This window comes from Aquila chrysaetos, chromosome 12 (assembly GCF_900496995.4).
Source record: "Aquila chrysaetos chrysaetos chromosome 12, bAquChr1.4, whole genome shotgun sequence".
NCBI classification, from domain to species: Eukaryota; Metazoa; Chordata; class Aves; order Accipitriformes; family Accipitridae; genus Aquila; species Aquila chrysaetos.
Genome location: NC_044015.1, coordinates 13045624 through 13067721, shown reverse-complemented (window position 1 = coordinate 13067721; position 22098 = coordinate 13045624). Strand labels below are relative to the sequence as shown.

The window sequence follows — 22098 nt, the reverse complement described above, 5'->3', positions numbered from 1 at the left end:
AGAAATATTTAAAAGGCCATCAAGGTTGTAAGGGTAGCTTTCGTGCGTACAATAACGGGTTCTTATACCGTGCTTATAATCCATCTATGTGTCTTCAGCATTTTTATTACACCCTGCTCTGCAATATCAAGGTGCCATCTGCATCTCTTCTTCAGGCTCAGTTGTTTTTCTCCCTTCCCAATTATATCTATGCAGTAAATCCTTTAAACCTCTATCTAGTCTGCAATTTCATTGGCTCAAACTAATGAACAGAATTTTCTAATTCCTTTATGATAATCCTATTACCTGTCCAAAGCTATTTCTGCAAGGGTCATCATTACACAGAGATGTAAATCTGAGACCAGGTCTATCTGTGGTCAGTTGTAATCCAGTTTCTCTCCTAGAAACCACCAAGGACATTTATCATACTCGGAAAAAGCAGAGCTGAGCAACTGAGCCTCTCAGGTAGAGTGATTTATATGTGGATTGCCTTTTAAGCTTTATTTTAGTAGGGGAATAAAATATGGTGTTTCAAAGATGGCCACAGCTGCTAAAATTTATTAGCTGTGTATTAAACATTCTAATAGATAAACTTAACTGATACAGTCTCTCAGAAGAACCTCACCTTTGGCATCAGGCTGATATGTAGCTGTTGAGATAAAAACTAATGCCAGATTTCCAGTTATGAATTTGGCAGGCTGTTTTGATTAAGCTGAGAATAAGAAGCTATGAGAACTGTCATTATTTGCGCTTTAAATAAATACAGGTTTTGCTCTAGCATGGACAGTAAGTGATGCTTCACTCCAGATGGAGTCATTTTGGGGAAGAGGAAATATATTAGAAATCTGATCCCTGAGCTGCTGCTGACGGTGTGTGCCCAGACTATCAGAAGCGACACCTATATCTAATTTAACAGAGCTTTTATATCGCTTGCATAGAATCCTCTCTCTCTTTATTTGATTTTGTCATTGATTTAATTCAAAATGGGATTTCTGCTTTTTTGTAACCTATCTTTGAATACTAACCTGTATATAAGAATCTGCAAGAGAATATAAACACGCCATTTCTTCTGCCTGTACTGGGATGGAATTCTGTGCTCTGGTGAAGGGTGAGTGAAGGGCTCAAATGTCTGGGATAATCCCCAGAAAATTTTCAGCTCTGGGTCCATCATTTTCAGAGCTTCCAAGAAACTCTAAATCCTAACTTTAGGATAAATCCTTCTTACCCGGGTATCTAATTTCAGGCTCAGAACTGTTTTCTTGCAAAAGAATGTTTTGGTAAGTATAAATATTGGTGTGAAAGAATAATAAACCAAATGTACCAGACAAGAAATTTTGCTCTGTAGCTGGTGTGACAGCATTAATTTTAGGCAGGTTACCAGTACGTAACTAAAGGTATAAATGACGTGTTACCTGAAAAGATGAAGAAAATGTCCCCATCTAGCTGGTAAGCCTACCTACTCTGAGGGCAATCTGCCATTGACAGCAATGGAAAAAATCCTCAGATCCACACAGTTCAGTGGAGATGCAGAGACTGCTTTACTTACTTATCAGTATTTTGCTCTTCTCCGTGGCACGTCTTTGTCATTTGTACTCAGATTTGGATTTGGCAGTGGGCAGAACAGCAGCCATATTTTTATAATATATATAATGTCAATCCTTAGAAAATAACCATAAAATAAGCAAACAAAGAAAACTTAGTATATATAACAGTCCAGTAAACCCCCATTTTTTTGATACTGAGAGATTGCTTTCTACAGCCGAGATCCCCAGAAGATGAGCACGTTGTGAATTGTACAGGTCTAAGTGGTTAAGAAACCTTGGGGCAACATTACATTTTGGATTCTTGCTTCCAACCTGCTTACACAAACAATATGATCTTCACAGTCAACAGCTTTACAAGTTTTCTGCAAGTACCTGAAATTTTTTTGACAGAGGGGAACAGTTTGAACATAAAGTCAGTCTTCTGGACCTGATATATACAAGATTGCTAGAATTATATGTGAATACTTCATCCTATTTCAGAACAGGATTTCAAGCTGATCTCTGTTATAAATATTAGTGTCTAACCCTAGCAATTCTAATTACAGCACAGCTAAAATCATGGGGAAATGCATTAGGGAATGAAAGATAATATTCAAAATAATACAACTTGAGAGAAAATTGCATAGCTAAAGATTATTGCTATATGCTAGTATATGCAACTACTTGTTTCCAGTGATAAAGGGAATTCATCACTAGCAGCAATGGATCTTGAAGCCATCACAGGGTTCCCTTATTCCTAATTTACAAAGTGCAAAAACCCTACAGGTACCTTACATCTTCAAAATGCTCATGGTCTGATAGTTGAGATATCCTCATCTCAGCTGCAAAGTTTTTTCCTGGGTGAATTACATTATTAAAGGGCATCTCTGCCCCTTTCCAGCCCTCCAAAAAAAAAAAAAGCAAAGAGAGGACCAATTCAGAAAAAAGGGCCTGACCGATACAATCAGTAGCCCCACCTCAGTGGGGAAATAATTCTCAATAAATATTGCACTAGACTGGATTACAGGGATTAGTCAGCTCAGTTGTGCAACTAACTGCAGTTACAGGAGGCTGTGATTCTCATTATATGCAAAAGCTGTGCAACTTCAGAATAGTCTTAAATGCACAAGATGCAAGAACTTATGAAAAAACTACATCACCCTTATATTTCCACCCCATCTTTTAGACCTATTGTCTTCTTAGACCACTTTCAGATAGCCAGTGGTATAAAATCAGAATAACAAATCCATATTCCACAAGCCACCTGTGGACAGAAAACTCTCCAGAGACTGTACAGCACTCTAGTCAGCCACTAGTGAGCAAGGAGAGGAAAGAAAAAATCAGGTTGCGCCCATGATTTGATATGTTTAACATGGCAAAAGGATGCAGGGAAGTCAGCTGGGAAGTCTGGTAACTAGCTTTCAGTGCTATCCCATCTTAAACCACATAATAGGCTTCATTTTAAGGCATATGGCTAACCACAGTTAGACTGAATTATAACCTTAGTTCTGAATTCCTTGAAGGAGCACAAAGATTTAGCCTGAGTCCCAATACAGTGAAATGTTTCTCACAGATTTAAATGTAAGCTGGAACATGCTACAAATCAACACAGAGAACTCCATTATGTTACAATGAGCATACACCACAGTTTTTGCCTTTAATGTTCCATGCCTACGGAGTTCGAATGAAAGCTGTAGAGCAATTTTCACCATCAGTACCCAAGTACAAAGCAATTCCTATTCTGCTGCTTACTGGAAGATATCAGAGAACTAGGAGTAGAAGAACATAGAATGAAAGAGAGAAATGGGGGTCTACCCAATACCAGGTATAAGCAGAGCGTTAAAGAATTTTCAAACATGGCTTTCTCTGGGTTTGCTTTATTAACAACTCAGAGTTGGGCCACCACCACAGTGGATGGCAACCTTCCAAAAATTTCCAAATCTTATATACCTTTTTACCACCCATTGTCCCAGTTCAAAGTCTTTGTAATTTTCCAGTCAGTCTCTGTTCCCATGTCGTTATCATTCATCATCTTATCTCATCAATTCTCGTGTCCCAGTTCTTCTGAAGTTAGTGGTTGTAGGCAGAAGGTCATTGGTCACCACAATCACTTATCTTCTTACACATCAAAGATTACCTTTGAATTTCTGAAAATCACTCAGGCTATTCTATTAATTTATCTTGTTCTAAAGTTAATCACTTACTCCCATGTCTTAAGTCTAAGATGTATGATCCTTCTTCTGTTGATTCAGCTTGACTGGGTTTCAAGCCAGCCATGGAGGGGGAGACACATAGGACAAATAATCAGCTTATGCATATTATTTTATAAGCACCTGCATTCTATTAATCATATCTAAAACAATTTCTAATCATTAGTTATATGTCTAATATGAATAGTCTTAGAAACAATAAGGCTTAAGGCCTAGTTCCTTTTACACAGAGTTGGCCAAAATTAGGGGAACAGCACTTTCTGGGTAAAAGAACAAAAATCAAAACAAAACAAAACAAAAAATCTCTTCCAACTATTTCAAATACAAGACTTTGTGAATTCATGTCATCTCTTGTATTAATTCTTTTTTTTTAAGCTGAAATGAAACATTTCAATTTTTCGTGGGCATTTTCATTTCGGACAGACATGCAAGATGAGGGCAACAACAAGTAGAGGAAGTACAATAAGCCTGAAAAATAGCTCCATATATTTGCCTGCCAAAACAAGAAACTGTTTTTGATGACTCAGAACCCCTTCCACTCTAATAGCCACAGGTAACAGAAGAGAAAGAAGGAAAATACAAGAAATTGTAGTGAGCAAATGCCACATAGTTTTTCTCACTGCATTCAATCAGAGGAAGGGATGGCAACATTGCGGGAACGGTGATTCCTGCAGAGAGCGCTAAGCTGGGCTTTAACGAGCCATCTCAGCTGCTCCAAGCAAAGTACCTGCTGCATTATGAAACTCCACATGGTCAAAGGCCCTCCAAAAAATTTCCAAATTACCACTCTTGTTATCTAAGCCAGCCATCCGAATAAGGCTCTGTGAACTGTAACAGCAGCAGTGATGTCAGCCTAAATGCAGCCAAGCTGGGTGGCAGATTCAGTTCTCGGTCTTTCTCAGCCTCATAAAAAGCTGCTGGCTAACAGGTCTTGCACAGAGCCAGGTGAAAATGTGTTATCGAAGTTGCTCTTAACAAAAACTATTTCACTGATTTTTTTGTTTTTTTGGTAATTGTTTCAGTGTTGATGAGAACCTCCACAAAAGCAATATCTTCATTTTGAAAACATTAAAGTAAAAAATTCAAATGGCATCTTGAAATTAAATTTGTTTCTATTTGCATACCCTTGCCATTTCAGTAGTATAACAGTCATTCATAATACGACATTATAATTAAAATATGCTTAAATGATTCCACTTATGCAATATCTTAAGGAGAGTTGCTTTGCATGGAATTAAATATTTTATCTTAATTTGAGATGGAAGCATGTTATAATAAAGTCTTGTCATTTTGACACAAACTATGAAATAAAATAATTGTGGTGCTCAGTCTTGTCCTTCATAATTGCTGGAATCCTATTAAAATAGCTGCCTCCAGCAGTACTCAAAGATAACCACACATTCCCATTTCTCCTTATAGCAGGGATACTGTTCAGGCTTAAAGCAGTAAAGATACTAGCTATTCCTTTTCTCAGAGATCCCTTAGGGAAGGCCTTTATCTTTAAATAAAGAAAACAGAGACTGTTTTGAAAGAAATGATGAGATAAAGCCTTGGATCTCACCTCTTTGAAAGCACACAATAATGAAATATCTTCACTGAAAATTTTAAGTTAAATCCAAGCATATCAAGGCTGTTGACCATTAAGTTTGGTGGTGGTGTCCTTCGAAACCTCAATGACATGCAAAACTGGTCATGGGGAGACCTCATTTCTTTCTTGAGAAGAGATCCCAGAAGACAGCATTTGGCACCTTCATTCTCTTGCATGTTGGATGCTGTCTGGGTTTATTTTGTTACATCTCACATTTGGTCACAGGCAAGAGGCACATTTGAAAATACAGCCTAGCTAAAAATAACCTTGCTAAGCCTTAAGCCAAACAGGATGAAGTAAACCCTCAGAAAGAGTTAGGAGAAGTCAGGCTCTATCAGATGAGGAAACATGCCAGCCATTGACCATCCAAGGTCTAAATATAGTGCCTTTAGACCTTGGGGACCTCCTCAGTGCCCACACTACAGCTACCTCCAGGCACTCTTTGCTTTTCAAGAGACCTTCTCTCCCAATGAATGCAAATTTTTGTTCCTTCCTATTATCCATACCTGCATTCTCTCAAGATTAGTTAAGTCCCATGGTTCATCCAAAAAGGGTTTCAGGCCACTGAACCAAGTTGTCTTGGAGATGTCAGTAATCCACAACCTATGGTAAACAACACACTAGAATGCATTTATTCAGATCTTACCTAATAAATCATTTTAGAAAGTGGCTATTTATTTAAAATACAGTAGCAATCATTTTAGGACTTTAGAATTTTATTATACTCTTCTGTTTAGTATGAATATTGATGCATCATCCAAGACTCTCCTACAATATTTAAAATATAGGGACTAATATAGACTTGCTGTCATACATACCAACCTAGTGTTTATCGACTGTTAAATAGTTAAATGAATTATAATTTGATTTTTTTTTTAGAGACCTTGTTGGATCACATCAATAAATGAGGCTTTTACAAACAGATTCACATTTGAACTGTTCTATTGGGGCACTTAATGCTGTTACAGTCATTTATGATGTTAATCCAAATAACTGACATCATGGTAATCTGAAATAGCATGTTTTTTCTCTGATTTATGATACTCTCTGGTTTTGCACCTGAGTCTAATTCTCCCAAAGAGAGGGTGAGTGCTCTTACATGCATTCACATTCTATTCTGTAACACTGGAGAATCCACAAAGAGAGCCCCTTTAAGTGCAAAAGCCACAAAAAAAGCTTTTAGACACCAAAATCATTAGGGAAAAAAAAAATCCTAGAAAAATCAGATTTCATTACTTCTAATGCTCACAGAATTCCTCTCCTTTCCTAAATACAGCACACTACATATGGCTGCTACTCCATCTCCTTCCCATGTCTGCTGCAGCTAATTCCACAGCTGCAGTCAAGTTCCTACAGTAGCTCAGGTTTAACCAAATGTTACGCTCTGCTCCATAAACAAATACGGAGGGAGGAGAAAAGCCACCATCAGAACACCTTCAGTATCTCTTGTTTTTACTTCTCTTGATCCTATGGCCAGCTGCTGCAAACAGAAGAGGTCAGGACCTGGCTTATCTTACCATGTCAGCCACAACAGCAATGAGATGGGGCTGCTCTGACACCTTGCAAAAGGTACCTAAATCCTGCAGCAACTTCCTACAATACGAGGAACATTGTGTTCAGATACTTACCACTCATTTCCTATTTTATTCACTAGAAACTCACGCTGTTGGATATATTTTCCATTTACCCTTAAGATTAGCACTGAGGAACCAAAGGAATTCAGGCATCTTCACCCATACCTAGGACCGCAGTATCTGTGACAACTGTTACTGCTTGGGTTTTGCATAAGCATTTTCACATCACGCAGGTGATACTAATGCTTCACCTGGGCTTTGCTCTAAATCTGTCCCTAGGAGGTAAATTGGCATTTAAGCACTGTCTTGGTGTGCACATAAGCAGCAGACTAAATGAATCAGAGTAAGATCTTTTTATTTAAGATCATTTTGTTCCCTTCATTTTCTTTTTTCCCTTTCCCTTCTTTGCCCCCCCCACTCTCCCCTAAGCAAACAAGCTTCCTGGTACCTCCTGCTGCTTGTTACAAGCAGCCCCTTCCTGCTGATGCCAATGCTCTTTTCTTCTGCTCTGATGAATGTTAGAAGTTTTCAAGAAATTATCGCTCTTAGATGGCTGGAGCTGGGCTGGCTTCTTATGGGGTAATACAGCTGTAGCCCAACCATGGGGAAGGCTAAAGTATTTGGAATTGATTTCATGATAGACCCTTGGCAGTCCCTGTGAAGGAGTCTTAGAAACAACTAAGTCTATACAGAAAAACTGGCCCAGAATTTGTGCTGCGGTTTCTACATAAATAAAAGCAAGTCGCAGGGAAAGGATTTACTATGCTGTTTATCTGAGCTATGTTTTGAGGCAGGATAGGAAAAGCATGTGTTTTAAACCACTGGCCTTTCTCCAAATTGTGACATTTATTTACACATTCAGAGAAACTTGTGTAAATGCCTTAGTTGCTGCACAACTGCAACCCCAGTTTGCTCAGTTTTGGTCTGCAAAGGAAGTGAAAACATTAATTCTAATTTTATGCAGTTTTACAAGCCACATGTAAAGCTGTTTACAATTTAGCTGGTGAAAGTTCACCATTTATAATTAAGAGTCAATCACAGGATCCAAAGAAAAACACAAAGCCTCTGGAATGACACCAAGGGTATAAAAGATCTGTGCAGGAAAGGCATAAACCAGGAAGCCATGGACCTGACATAACCGCTGTAGGAGTTACAGCCCTCCAGGGCTCTCTGCGGCCACACGATATTGTCCGCTTTGGCTTTCATCTTCTGATTAATAAAGGTAACATGAGGAATACACTCCTACTATTGCTTTTACTTCATGCAATTGTAGTTGCCACAGGGACATCAGGATCATACAGTGGAGATGACGTTATTTCTGATATCACAAGCAAGAGGGCCAGGGAACCCTGTAGCACACCCTGTGAAGTTGCAGCTGGTGGGAATGGGACTTGGACATCCATCATTTAATCAATTGCTTTATGGACAATTACTGCACTTTTTGGTAAATGGCCAAGTTAAAAAAAAAAAAATAAATAAATCTTTTTTAACACTTCCAGCTGGCAACAGCTTTACAGTTCAACAGAGGAAATTTTTTTTCTTCTAATTCATCTAATTTGGATATACTGACCCAACTCAAGATTGCCTGTGCCCTCCTCAACAATGTCTTTGCTACCTTTTGACAAATACAGATATATCACTTTTACATATGGGTCTTCCCATTTAAGATAAATACGGAAATTAATACCCCCAACTAGCAAGTTTCACTTTCTGCTCTGTAATATGAAAACAATTTTGCATCCAATAGCTGCACATATAACTATTGTGTAAGTGTCAGGACAGAAGAAAAACATTTGTTTATTCCTATTTCTGCACGTGTAAAAAATATTAGTGGATGGTTGGGAGGAGAGATCACAGAACACTAGAATCATCTCACCTTTAGGCAGTGGCTCTTCCCATATTAATAGAGTGGCTGAAAGCTATTAATACAGAATGAATATCTGCTTCATAACATAACAGCCAGGAGGATGGGAGATTCACCCCAGCCTAACCCAATCACCTATGTTACACAGCTAGGCTCTCCAGCTGAAAAAGGCAACACAGACTCATTTTCTGCAAAGCCACCTGGAGGGCTTACCCCCTGCATCGACCAGATAAAGTTGGGAAAAACCAGCATCCCATTGTCGGTGCCTTAAGTTAAATGCCTTCGTAACAAGGTCATGTGAACAACTGACTCTGACACGTGTAAATCTAATTAAACTGCCAAGAAGTTAATAAATACTCCCTGTCAAGAGCTACTGCCCTAACTCGCCCAAAGCATTAGATGCCGCACTCCATCCAACCTGGGTGAGTAGGTCCAGTAGTAGAGCTGCAGAGAAAGGTACTAATTTGGTGTTAGAGTGTCAGAATTGGAAGATAATATAACTTTTCATAATATATAATTTTTTTTCATAATATAATTTTTCTTTGATGGGAGAGCAGCAAACAAAATCTTCACGCATGTCAGAGCATGCATGTTAATGCTCAGAGAAAGCCAGGAATGAAGAATACATGAATTTGAAAGCTGTCATGAACAAGTTTTTTTTTTAAATTGCTTCATTCTCTCTAATGTGAGAGAAAGACTGCTTAGGTAGACCCTGCATTTACAGGGAGCCTGTTGGCTTCGTCAAGCCTGCCTTTTGCAGATAATGACAACAAAGTGTAGATAGGAAGAAAGCAAAAGCAAGAATTCCTGCCGATTTACAGTTACAAATAAATATTTGAAAAAAAACTTCAACTAAGCTAAGAAAAAACCCAAACAACCCACACCAGAATTAAATACTACCATTTCTGAGGCAAATCTATTTTGCTAACTGTTTTCTGCGGGCAATTTTTTGCATATCCAGAGCCTTAGGAGGCATTCTTGGACAAGACCTACCCCAAAACAGATGGTGGATGTTCTCCCAATTTGACAAGTTTTGATTCCTCCCAGCCCTCCCCCGCAGGCACCCTTTTTTTTTTTTTTTTTTTGATGGAAAGGAGCAGTAAGAGTCTGTTCAAAGTCCCTACAGGGTACTACTTCTTCTAGATCTTCAATTAACCTCACAACAAATTTGAATTTCTTCCCTTTTCCATAAAATGCTGGCCATCAACCTCTCTAAACGCCTGTCTCCAGTCATTGCTAGAGTTACAGCTCTGACATAAGTGATTTTTGACAAATTACAGGGATTATATGCACTGCCAAACATCTGTTGAGCTGGAAAAAAAGATATATAACATCCCTCCCCTGGACTTCTGCCATTCATCATGCCTTTGCTAATTACAGCAATAAACTCCAACCAAAACTCTGAAGGACATGTCAATTCTAGCAGGCATACAGATGTTTACTTAGAGTTCAAAAATTAAGCATGTGCCTAAACATCAACTGAAACTCTGTCCTGACTTTCAGAGTACCGTGGTGAAATGCTCAATCCATCTGACAAATTGGGCCAGGCATTGACGTAAACATGGATTGAGGTTTGTGCCCTTAGATATCTGCATTTGAAAACGTTGACTGTTCTGCTTTCGCTTCAAATAGACATTTTCTTAGCATCCAACCATCCTCCTCTTCCACCCTACTTGAGATATGCAAGTTTTTTTAAAAAGCAAATAAATGAACAATAGGTTTCCTGACAGAATAAATTAAAAAAAAAAAGATTAATTCATCACAATAGTAACAACTATGTAACCACTCCAACAAATACATAACATGTTCCAAAAATTCGACTCCTGAGTTTCAAAAGACATTTACCACTTAATATACAAAATTAAGCTTTTCCAAATAAATATTTTTGGTTAAGGATAACTGAAATTTGACATTATTAATGTCAACTGGTATTTTTTCTGAAATAATAAAACAAGTCCTGTTTTAAAATATCTGCATTCTGCCCTTCCATACAAAACATAGTGGTACTGTGGTAGAAGTAAAGCTTATTGATGTGAAAGGTGTTGAGCTAATTTTCAGAGTGAAATCCAGAAAAAAATGTGCAATCCATAAAAGATGAACAATTTTGGGTGCATAACTGTAGGCCAAATTTTGAAAGACCAAAAAAAAAAAAAAAAAAAAAAAAAAGAGGAAGAGAAAGGGATTTTTTTTTTTTAACCCTATGATTTTTAACCTAACACAATGCTGAAGCCAGGGGCAGTCACAGAGGGAATTTCCTAATTGGCAAACCCTTAAGGATAAATTAAACATTGTACTGCATCTATTTAAAATGTTTCCATCTCACAAATACAGAACAACATAACTCTCCTAAAGCGGATAGAGTGAATAATCCAATCCCATAACCCTCTCATCATAGTGACCTGCAGCAAAGCTGACAGCTTTCTACGTCAACCCATCCTGGTTTAGATTTTCTTCCTATCGTATGACCTCTTCTTTAAGCAAATAAAGTCCTGTTCTGGTGTTTTCAAATGATGTTTTCTTCCCCAAACACAGTGATGTAATCACTACATGATACAGCATGTTTTTCCTTTAGGTAAGCCCAAGAAATTTCCATTTATCCATATAATAAGCCTGTCTTCGCATAGCCGGGTAACGCAACACTGGTGCAAGCAGTCAACGCAGGCGACTGCAGCTCTGAAGGCTGACTCTTAAATCTGTAGTCACCCACTTTAATGTAAGGGACCTGATTGTCTCTGAGTGCAAAGGGAGCTGCAGGTACTCCGTGTTTTCAACGAGCTGCTATCTGGCTTGGTGCCTAGCAGTCATCATCGGGAGCAGATCACTAAAGGTGCTTACAGCTTTCAGCTTCCTCCGCAATGCTCTGGCAACAAGCCTGAAATTCTGACCTCTGACCTTGACATTGATTTTGCTTATGTAATGATGCTAATGCCTCCTGCAAATCCAAATGCACACATGACCAAGGATGGATAGTCCTCTCGCTCCCCCAGCCCCCCTTCTTTTTTTAAAAGGGACCAGCTGAAAAGCACTTGGTCCTTACGATACCAATGCACTCCAATGCCCTGTTCAGTCTCTTATTCAGAAAATACACATTTTGACTAACAGCAAGAACTACACAACATACAGAACGCGGCATGAAAAATGAACAGTCTCTTGGGAATGTAGCACTTCATATAGTAGCTACGGAACAGATCACGGCCGTGGCTGAAGCACCCACATCCTAACCATGTAAATCATGCAAATACCCATTCAACTGTTTCTGCTCAGTGCTGCAGATCACACCCTGCAGTGCACTGAAGTTCCTGAGAAAGCTTCAATGACATTGGTGAGCTCTGGATTAGGGTCCTTGGAAATCCGTCACTGTTGCTAGCAGAGGAGGATGCCTACCGTCCCAAGAGTAGGTGCAGAGCCTCACACACAGAGGACTCACTCAGTTCTGCTACACTGGGACATTTCCACTGCCTAGGTAGGGGTGAACGATGCATTGTTCCAGTTCCATGTTCTTTTACTTGATTCCCCCAAATTCCAGCAACCTGAACATTTAAATCCAGAGCTGCTCCTTGTCTTGGCTTGCTTGCTTAAGAAACTGCCCATCCACCAGTTAAGTTTGGTGGCCGTTATCATTTGACAGAGGGGACAAGAATAAACAGGGAAGGAATTCTGCAAATGGAAACCAGGAAAAATGGGCAGAGAAGCTAGATTCAAAGTAGCACTTGGGTAGAGGGAAATGCTGTTGAAATTCAGACACTTTTCCCAAGAGGCAAGAGCCAAGGGGACACTCCGGGCACACATATCAGCTCACCAACCACCCACACATAGTTTGAAACTTAAATGTGCAATCACATCCTGCTGACAAGGATTCTTTACTTTTCATTCTTCCACTTCCATACGTCCCCAAAATTTCATACTTCTCAGTTCATAGGCAATGTCCTACCGATTGCTGGGGATGAGCAGCATGCTGCTGATTTATAGCCTTATGTAAGCCCAGACAGAAAACAGCATTTTTGCTGGGATTTGCACATATGGACAGCAGCAAATTTGTGCCTAGAGCATGTTTGTAGTTTGAGAAAGACATTTCTCATGTTTATTTATTGGACTAGTAGCAAAACTTCTTACTTTAGAGAGCAAGTTTTACTTATTGGCTTTGTCCTTTACAGAATGCATCTTGAGTTTTACAGTTTGTTTAGAGATTTTTTTTAATTTCCCTCTCTTCTGTAACTATAATTTACCAATTGAAGGCACTATTTTTGTATTTACAGCTGCAATATATTACAAGGATTAAATAAGCCTTTGTTACAAATACACAGGTACAGTGCTTTCTTCCTGAGCGCTCTCAGAAATCCAATATGCATAAGAGAAAATAGTAAAAAAAAAAAAAAAAAGAAAGAAAAAAAAAACCAACCCAGTAATTCCGGGTAAACAGAAAACTCTCTGCAAAGGCCAAAGGCACAAAATGTTTGTTACTAAGTAGAAAGCATTCTTTCATATTGGATAAAAAGAAACACTTTAATAAATGGTCATTTCTACCCTGTAGTAAGGCTGGCCCATCTGGTCTAATGACAAAAGAAGGATGAGCATCAGTAATAGGAACTGCTTTTCTTGAGCTACAACAGATCCAAAGCTCATAGAAATTAAATTGTAGCTTCAGGCGTATACTTAGGGTTTGGGCTTTTTTCTTGCTGAAGAAGTGACTTCTGGGACATAGGAAGGTCTCAAATCTCCATGAAGAAACTGTAATTTTTACTTCCTTCACTCAGAAATAAAGACAAGAAAGTAAAGAAGTCATAGAATAATCTATCTCTTAAAATATGTTTGTGAAGTCACCATATGCATTACAAAATACAGTCTAATACCTTGATGATCTGCAGACCTGAAAAGGAAAATTTTTTCTCCCCATTAGCACTTTTCAAATAAAAATGTCAGGAGCCACTTTCAGTTGCCAAAACCAATGACAAAAGCTAATGAAATTGCAATATATGTTCTAAATCAGCAATTTTTTTCCCCACAAAGATTGCTGTTCATCTGGCACGTCACATGCTGTTAAAATCGTGCAAAGGGAAAACTTGAGATCAGTAGCAATGCAGCTGGTGTCCTGAAAGTCTGTCAGTACTTCCTTAGAACTAATAGCTTTAGTAATGACATTTATTATCACTTTACCATCACTGCGCATCATCCTGCATTGCTGTTTGACTTGACTACCCTCTCAGGATATTCTGCTCACACTGCATGCTCTTACCCTGAGCAAGTATTTAGCAGGATTGTGAGACTGCAAATTTACATGAAAGAAAAAAAAAATCAGATGTAAAGCAGTAAGAATTCTGTAAGAGATGGTTGCAAAGGCCAGGGATGTACGTTCTCCAGCATGCAACACCATCCCTATCGAATGCAACGATCCCCACACAGCTAAGTGCTGCCTCTGACCTCTGCGTTCCACGATGCTCTCAGGCTGACTCAGGTTTAAGGGGGTTGTATTAACAGATGACCTTAATGAATTTCTAAAAGACAGCACTGTCAGACAACTAACTAGGACCCACTTGCAGCTGGGCAGATGAACACGACCCCTGCGGTCCGTCTGCTGGGTTGCAAAGTGTCTGGCACAGAGGACAGCTTAGCTGTTCCCACTGCCAGGCACACCAGATTTCAGTGAACCTGTAAAGCCAGGGAAGTGGCAACTTTAGATCCAAGTCACCTTGTGATGGGTCACTACAAACTGCTCCGTGACGCTATCTGCTTTACTGTCTCAGCAGTATGCACTGACATTTCCTCATGGAGGCACTTGTACAACATGCTCCGGAGCTGGCAGCACCCACATTTCTCCAAATACTAGGAACCTAATTTTTTCTTTGGAAGATGCTGCTTGCCCAGCATATAAAAGAACACCACCTCACCACCCCCCAAAAAACCCTCCATCTAAACCCTTCACAAGATGTGGGAGAATTTCCGACCCAGGTGGTTGCCCATTTTTGCCCACACACTAAACATAAAAGCTTACACCTTTTTCCACTGTGCTTTCTTGAAAGGAAGAGCATGTACTACAGCAGAGCCAGCTCATCCTATAACTGAGCTTCTCATGGATCACCTTGCACTTACATGTTCATATGCTCTTGTCCTCCAGTGCCTAATTGGGAAACACCTGTCTTGGATGGCCTAATTCTCACAGCGCCAAGATAAGAACAATAAATATTTATAAATCCACTGAGCGGAAAGGAGAACGGTTTGCGTGACTTGCTCCAGGCTCACAACCTGACTCAGTCGCAGGGCCAGGATTAAGTTTTAGGAGTTCCTTCAATCCCAGATCCATGGTCAGTTTACCAGTCTGTGCATCGGCAGGATTGTTGCCTCATGCCACACTGCAGAAGAATAGTGAAACGCAGCTTTCTGTGCTGTTATGATTCACCTATTCTTTTCAGATTTATTAGGTACAACAGATCAGTAACTTAAACTTTAAAGAGAGCTTTCATTTATTAAGCAATCAGTTCCCATCTCTAACGTTTCACTAAAAGTGTGGTCAGTTTTCTGGTTCCAGCCTGCAACAGACTACTTAAGTTTCATATGCTGTATTTTTAGTGCCTTTCAGGGCTAAAAGCTACGAAACAGTAAAGCATACAGAGAATCAATCCCTCTCTTTCCTCATGGAACAAAGAAAATCCTCAGCATCAGCAGACAGAAGAGCTTTTTGTAGATGTCCATGTAAATCACAGGAATTACTTACAAGGCTTTGACCCAGTGTATCCACATAGCTGTCCATCCCTGACATGGCAAAGATTTTTAGTTTTGCCTATGTGAGAAGGGATTAGCTTCATGTTTCTACTTCAGAATTGATTGAATAGCAATTGATTCAGTAATCTGGATCTATACGCTGACAAAAACCTACCTACAGATCTATTTAGAGAAAGCATTTATACAAATAAAGTATAATTCATTACCCGCTTTTCTTCCAAACTTGTTTGCAGTGCTTCCCACAAGTTTTGATTAACTGCCATGAGTACGTGTATGGAACAATTTATTTGCACATTTACTAATCAGGTTTAGTCCCAATACTCACAAGAATTGGATCCCTTGTGTCTTGCTCAGCTGTTATTCCACTTTATTCTTCGATGCTAGTATGTAAAAATGAAGGTGCACTTCCACCTGTGCATACATGCTACAACACTAACGTCACTCTAATCTAACACAGCAGCACCTTTTAAATACAGCATTCATGACATGATAACATCTTAGCGATTGCTTCAAGATGGGATTTACTGTGAAGTCAAATAAAGCTTACCTTAACATCTGAACAGCTAAAACTAGTCTAGAGTACATGGGAGCACTCAAATCATCTGCCTGTGGACAGTAACACTTTATCACGTTAGAATTACAGTTTTCGACTAAAAATTAAATTTGTGACTGATCTGCAACATGAGAAAAGACTCAGTACTGTGTGGTGGCAGAGCTCATGCAGAGGGCTCTGTAGGTGTCTGTCAGCAGTGTAGTAAAAATGCATGTGAAGAATCGGTACTTTTCTCCCCCAGTATATCCTCCTGAAACAGATAATTGACCTTCTCAAGAAAGCTGCAGGACCCCAAGAACATTTACTGTAACTTTTGGCAACCAGCAGAACATCAGCCTGACCCTGAAAGCTTCGTGGTCCGGCCAAACCCTGCTGCTCTGTAATGCTCTGGGACCTCCCAGTTGGGCTCATCTTGTTGGTGGGAATACACGAAGTAAAACCTCTCCTCTTCCCTCAAAGAAGAGTGGTTCTACTTCACCCCTCAAAACCTTCACCATAAAAGATTAAAAAGGTGTTGCTTGAGTGCTGCTGTATCACAGTGTCCTGTGATTGCTGTCTGGCTCCTTGGATTGCCTTATTTATAGAACGGGTGGAAAAAAAAGTGATTTTGATTTATAACCCCCATGATTTTTTGTTTTGTAACAAACATGGCCCAACCAGTACAAGCAGTCTCACTCCAGGATGTTCAGAGGTCTCACCCAACAGGTTCAAATACTTGTATATGAGAAATGAGCAGTTCAGGCAACCCTTAAAAATAAATACTTACAGCACATGGAAAATTAATAGGTTCCCAATTTCAAGGGGGATTAAAAATAAAAAATAAAAAACAAAAACCAAAAAACCAAAACACTGACTACACATTCCCATTGCAGAAAGTTTTACAACCACTGTTTCATACCATGTTCCCAGTATTCTCTGATGACTGAGAAAGAACAGTATAATGAAGAAACCCTTGCCTAGGCACTTTCAGTAAGAATCTGGTCAGACATCTTTTTAAAGAGACTGACATATAACCTAATTTCTTTCTATGAGACAATGAGAAGCTCCACAATTATCGTGTATTTTGATCTTCAGTGATACCTAACAGCTGCAGGAAATTACACTGCACTGTACCTACTGTAAGCTTATCCCTTTTCTATCCTGCTATTAACTGTTCTCCTTTTTGGACCTGCAGCATCTCCTACTCCAGCCACGAAAATGGAAGAAAATGCCAACAGCTTCGAAGAAGATTTTGAAGGACAGGCGACACACACAGGCAAGGAAACTAACTGCATCTTTTTTCTAAAAATAATCTAAACTGTCCCTGTTCACAAGGGAAGCCCAGAATTCAAGTAGATCCAATTGGTTTGCCAAACCCCTTGCACAGAAACATAGGCTCCAAAGCCAATGAGAATATATTTTGGAGTGACAGCCCTCATGTAAGGGCAGGTAACACCAAACTGATCTTTGTGCCAATCCTCCTCATACCCGAAGCAAATGGCAAATGCAGAGGACCCGTGAAGAAGCCACCAACAGCATTGGCCCAATACATCCCTTGTTGGTTTATTGCTTCAGTCATGAACAATGGCATTTCTTCTTCTGGGAAGAGAGAAGAAAACTGCAACAAAAACCAAACACACTCACATGCTAGAATTAGGTTATAAGGTTTCACTATAAAGGCTGAATTATTTCTTCCTTCTTATAGAAGGAACGTTCAGTGCTAAAAGTGAACCTATAAATCCTTTTGGCAAACACAGCATAGCATTTAAAAACTTTAAAAGCATCCTTGCTCAGAATCACAATTCTTTTTAATTCAGCACTCAATCACCAATGATTTTTATGAGTACTGACATTGTATTCAGCTCTACAGACAGGTATCACTTCATCCCACCTCACCAACAGGTAACTATATCGCAATCATTCCCTCCCTGTGCTCCCAGGGCTTCTTTTCCTTTGTGCTATAATAAGTGTAGCTCTTGTAATAACTCTTTCTGGGGTTCTTTCCCAACCAGCCTTGCTGCTGACAGCTAAGATTATTACATATATGGGGTTTTTTTTAGAGATCCAAATGTAGGGCACTACATCCACACCTAGGCTTCAAAATAGTTTTGGAAATCAGGCTACTGTACTGTTATCACTATGCCAAGAGGTTCAGGCTAATTCCTGCTTTGGAATCTTGTTTGCAAAAGATTAGGTCACCTTCCCTTTCCACTGAGGGGTGTAGTGCCTTTAGCCACTACTTCAAGATGTTGAAACTTAATCCAAAGCAGAGTCTTGGCAACTGGCAACACCACATTTCTCTCATGAGAGGGAGAGCTGCTTACCTAGCTGTTTCTAAATTTTCCATAGAAATAAACTTCACCTCTGAAAACACTGAAATATTCCTTGGTTTTGCTTTATAATCTAAGATACAGATTAAAATGTTTCATTTTGAAAAACACCACTGAAATAATTTTTTTTCCCCATTTCAAAATTTAACTGCTTTAATCAACCAGCTTCAAAGACCGAGATCTGCATTACAATCAGAATTATCACAGCATTTGCCTTACATGTTACTCTTCCACTGGAACAGCTATGGGTTTAAAAAAAAAAAAAAAAAACCAAAACAAAAACAACCCCTCAAGTGTCCTGTATTATTAGTTTTACTATAAGTCCTTACACATTATGTATTCAAATACACTGTCTAGAGAGAAATGCAAATATACTTCTATGAAACGCTAGCTTTGGCCAACATGTCAGTTTTAACAGGTTTCGACATCCTCATCCTTGTTAACTACTCATGTACCTCACCAAAATCCTTTTACAGGATCCTGACGGGAACCAGACCACCAAAGTGATCCAGGTTAGAAAAAAACCTCTTTCTTTCTATTGGAGGGTAATGTAACACATTTGTCCCAAAGCTCTGGTTTTCAGGACTCCTGGAGAGCGCTCTGGAAGGAAGAGAGGCAGACAGATAAACTGTGGCATAGAAGGACAAACCAGCAAAGAGCAGAAACTTCTTAAGACAACTTCTTGTGGCAGCTAGTTTCTCATCTAACTTCATCTCTCTTAGGGCCCAAAGGCGTGATCAATGACTGGAGGAAGTTTAAATTAGAAAGCCAAGATAGAGACTCCTTATCCTTGAGCAAGAAAGAAATTCTTAGACAAATGTCTTCACCACACAGATCTTTCAGTAAAGATGATAAAGACACCAGACAGAGATTCTGCCGTAAGGTAAGAGAAGAAAAGCAAAATAAATTAATTTTGATTCTATATAAAACATACCAGTTATAAGCTAGAAAATCCTGAATTTGCCAGACTCAACCCCTTTGCAACTTCACAGAGCTCACACAATATAGACAGAACAAACGCACATGCAATCATCTATCTAGTCCTCTCTCAAGCAAAGTCTAACTTCAATAAAATAAGCAGTATATTTCACAACAACATATCACACAGCACAATTCGACCTTTCTTCCTCCCCTCCCTGCCTCAATGCTCTATCCTTAGTTAAGGCAATGGAAAATTGTTAACATGTTTAAAAACCTACTAGTCAAGGAAGAGCTCTGAGCCTGAATGTCACTAATTACCATTTACCAGTTCTGAAAGGGGGGGACGGGACCCAAAACCCAAAAACCCACATGAATTAAACTTTGACCCCACTACAGTCACTGGCAAAACTCCCACCAACTCTGGAAGATCCAGAAGTTTTTGCCAAATATGGCAACTGTCTTCAATACCATTAAGTTGACATGCAAGTGTTGAGACAGGACCTTCTCCCATCTCTTGACGAGACCTTCCAGAGTCACTGCAGGAAGTGACTGCTCTTCTGGCTAAGCTTTCAATGCAATGTTCTTTAGACAACAACTGAGTCTCTTCCTGTTTCAGTGCCAACAGATTACCACTTATCAATATAATATTCTCTTAATATTCACAGATGAGCATGCAGGAGTATGAATTAATTCACGATGAGCAAGAAGATGAAAGTTGCCTACAAAAATACCGCAAGCGCTGCATGCAGGATATGCACCAGAGGCTGAGCTTTGGGCCGAAGTACGGCTACATGTGTGAGCTGCAGAATGGAGAACAGTTCCTGGAAGCCATTGAGAAAGAACGTAAAACTACCACCATCATCGTCCACATTTACGAAGATGGCATCAAGGGCTGTGATGCTCTCAACAACAGCTTGACCTGCCTGGCGGCCGAGTACACCACTGTGAAGTTCTGCAAGATCAAGGCCTCCAACACGGGGGCTGGAGACCGCTTCTCAAACGAAGTGCTTCCCACTCTACTTGTCTATAAGGGTGGTGAGCTCCTGAGCAATTTCATTAGCATTTCTGAACAATTCAATGAGGAGTTTTTTGCTGCGGATGTGGAATCTTTCCTAAATGAGTATGGGCTGCTACCTGAAAGGGAGCTTCCAGCACTGGGAAATGGTAATGGCAACATGGATGAGCAAGATGTTGAATAATTAGAGAGCCATAGTCCTCACTATCTCCCGTTCCTCTTCAGTATGTTGTAAATCAATCTCAGTAACACCCATCTCATTTAGAGAAGTCTGTCTTTGCTGACTTATTTGTAAGATACACATATATAAAAATGGCTTGACTGTTAGTATGTGAATTTTACTTAAAAACACATACAACTGGCAGTCCTGTACATAATTATCTCTATGCCAGCCACAAGTAATAGGAAGAACAAGAGACAATACAGGTGATCTCTAAGAAATTAAGGAAAAAAAAAAAAAATTAAAAATTGAGGGTTCATGCCTGTCTCCACAAAGCACAGGAAGAACTTCATTTCAACAGGAACAGGACTGATCCATCCCTCTGCATACACAAAAAGCCATCTCCGTGCTCTGGAATTACAGCAAGTCCTGGCTCCTCAGATTCACTTCTACCGACTGCAGTAGGAACAAGATCTCATCCAACAGTTTTAAGGACAAACAAATAGCCCAAAGTCCTTGCATTCCTAAATGGCTTAGGTATCTAGGACATTATTTTAGGCTTCTGCATTTAAATTTCAATATTCATGAAAATACAGAAGTTAGCTCAGCGCTTCTAAGTTTGTCATCCAAACAGCTAACACAGGCACATTATCAGCTAATTTCAGTTCATTGTTGCTCCATATTTTGAACGGTAATATTTAAAATGTCTGCGAGTTGCTGAAAAAGTATATTGTGCTTATGTAATAACTCTGAATAAAGCTTAACAAACCTACCAATTGGAACTGTGAAATATATTGGTAGCACATAACCTTAAGAACATGTGAAATACTAGTAAGCACTCATTAGACATTTACTAAACTGAAAGTTTTAAGTTTTGCTAAAGGGATGCTGCTGAGAACTACAATTTAGCAATCTGTTTGAGAGGAAGACACAGGGTAAACTCACTATAAACCTTCCTGTCTCTCTCTCTGTAGGTCTGAAAAATCCACCTCCTCCAGTTCTGATATAAGACAACAAAACATTAGAAATGTTCCAATGACTTCTTTTGCACACTGGCAAAGCTGAAGGCTGAATTTTACTCTGAGGACAGAAATATCTCTATCTTAACTGCACACAATTTTGCTGATAACATTTGAGATTATCAAAATGTTAAAGATTTTTTTAGTACTCATATGACTCACCAGTTTTTATTTGCTTTGATAATTTCACGTTTTGCTCACTTTGGAGTGGGAGCTTTCAGTTTTGCTTCGGGTCAGGATCCCACCATGGAAATGTCACCCTGCGAAATTCTGCACATGAATCAGTAAGAATTCAAAATTGAGCAGCCAGGACCAGGGAACCATTGCTGCAGTGATATAACCCACACATTAAAAGCAGGTTCTTACCACTCTTTTAAACACATTTTTTTCTCCACTTTTCATTCATATGGAAAATTCACAGGAGTAGCTGAAGGTTGCACTACTTCCCAACAAATCTGCACAACAAAGTAATTCTACTCAGAATTATTTGGGAAATATAACCCTGCAAAACATTAATGAAGGATTCATGAGATACCCTTTCAGACAAAATAATTTCAACACAACTTATGCCTTGCTTTAAATAATGGCCAAAAAAAAAAAAAAAAAAAAAAAAAAGAACATGTGTCTTCTTTGTCCAATTTTAGGGACTATCAAAACACTACTGAA

At 39.2% G+C, this 22098-nt stretch overlaps 1 protein-coding gene across 1 annotated transcript; it reads left to right on the top strand.

The window, feature by feature from the left end:
* The first annotated feature begins 330 nt into the window (after positions 1 to 330).
* PDC (phosducin) lies at positions 331 to 20535 on the top strand. Its single transcript, XM_030031810.1, has 4 exons — positions 331 to 444; positions 17183 to 17263; positions 19040 to 19200; positions 19904 to 20535. The coding sequence occupies exons 2-4, from the start codon at positions 17206 to 17208 to the stop codon at positions 20435 to 20437; spliced, it is 753 nt and encodes a 250-aa protein (XP_029887670.1). The 5' UTR covers positions 331 to 444; positions 17183 to 17205; the 3' UTR covers positions 20438 to 20535.
* The last annotated feature ends 1563 nt before the right edge of the window (positions 20536 to 22098 follow it).

What these genes read in the sequence shown, in the direction of transcription:
- PDC (XM_030031810.1), top strand. Translation starts at nt 17,206, where the DNA reads ATGGAAGAAAATGCCAACAGCTTCGAAGAAGATTTTGAAGGACAGGCG. An exon ending in AGGACAGGCGACACACACAG is followed by an intron (nt 17,264 to 19,039) that starts GCAAGGAAACTA and finishes CATCTCTCTTAG; the next exon opens with GGCCCAAAGGCGTGATCAAT. An exon ending in GACAGAGATTCTGCCGTAAG is followed by an intron (nt 19,201 to 19,903) that starts GTAAGAGAAGAA and finishes TAATATTCACAG; the next exon opens with ATGAGCATGCAGGAGTATGA.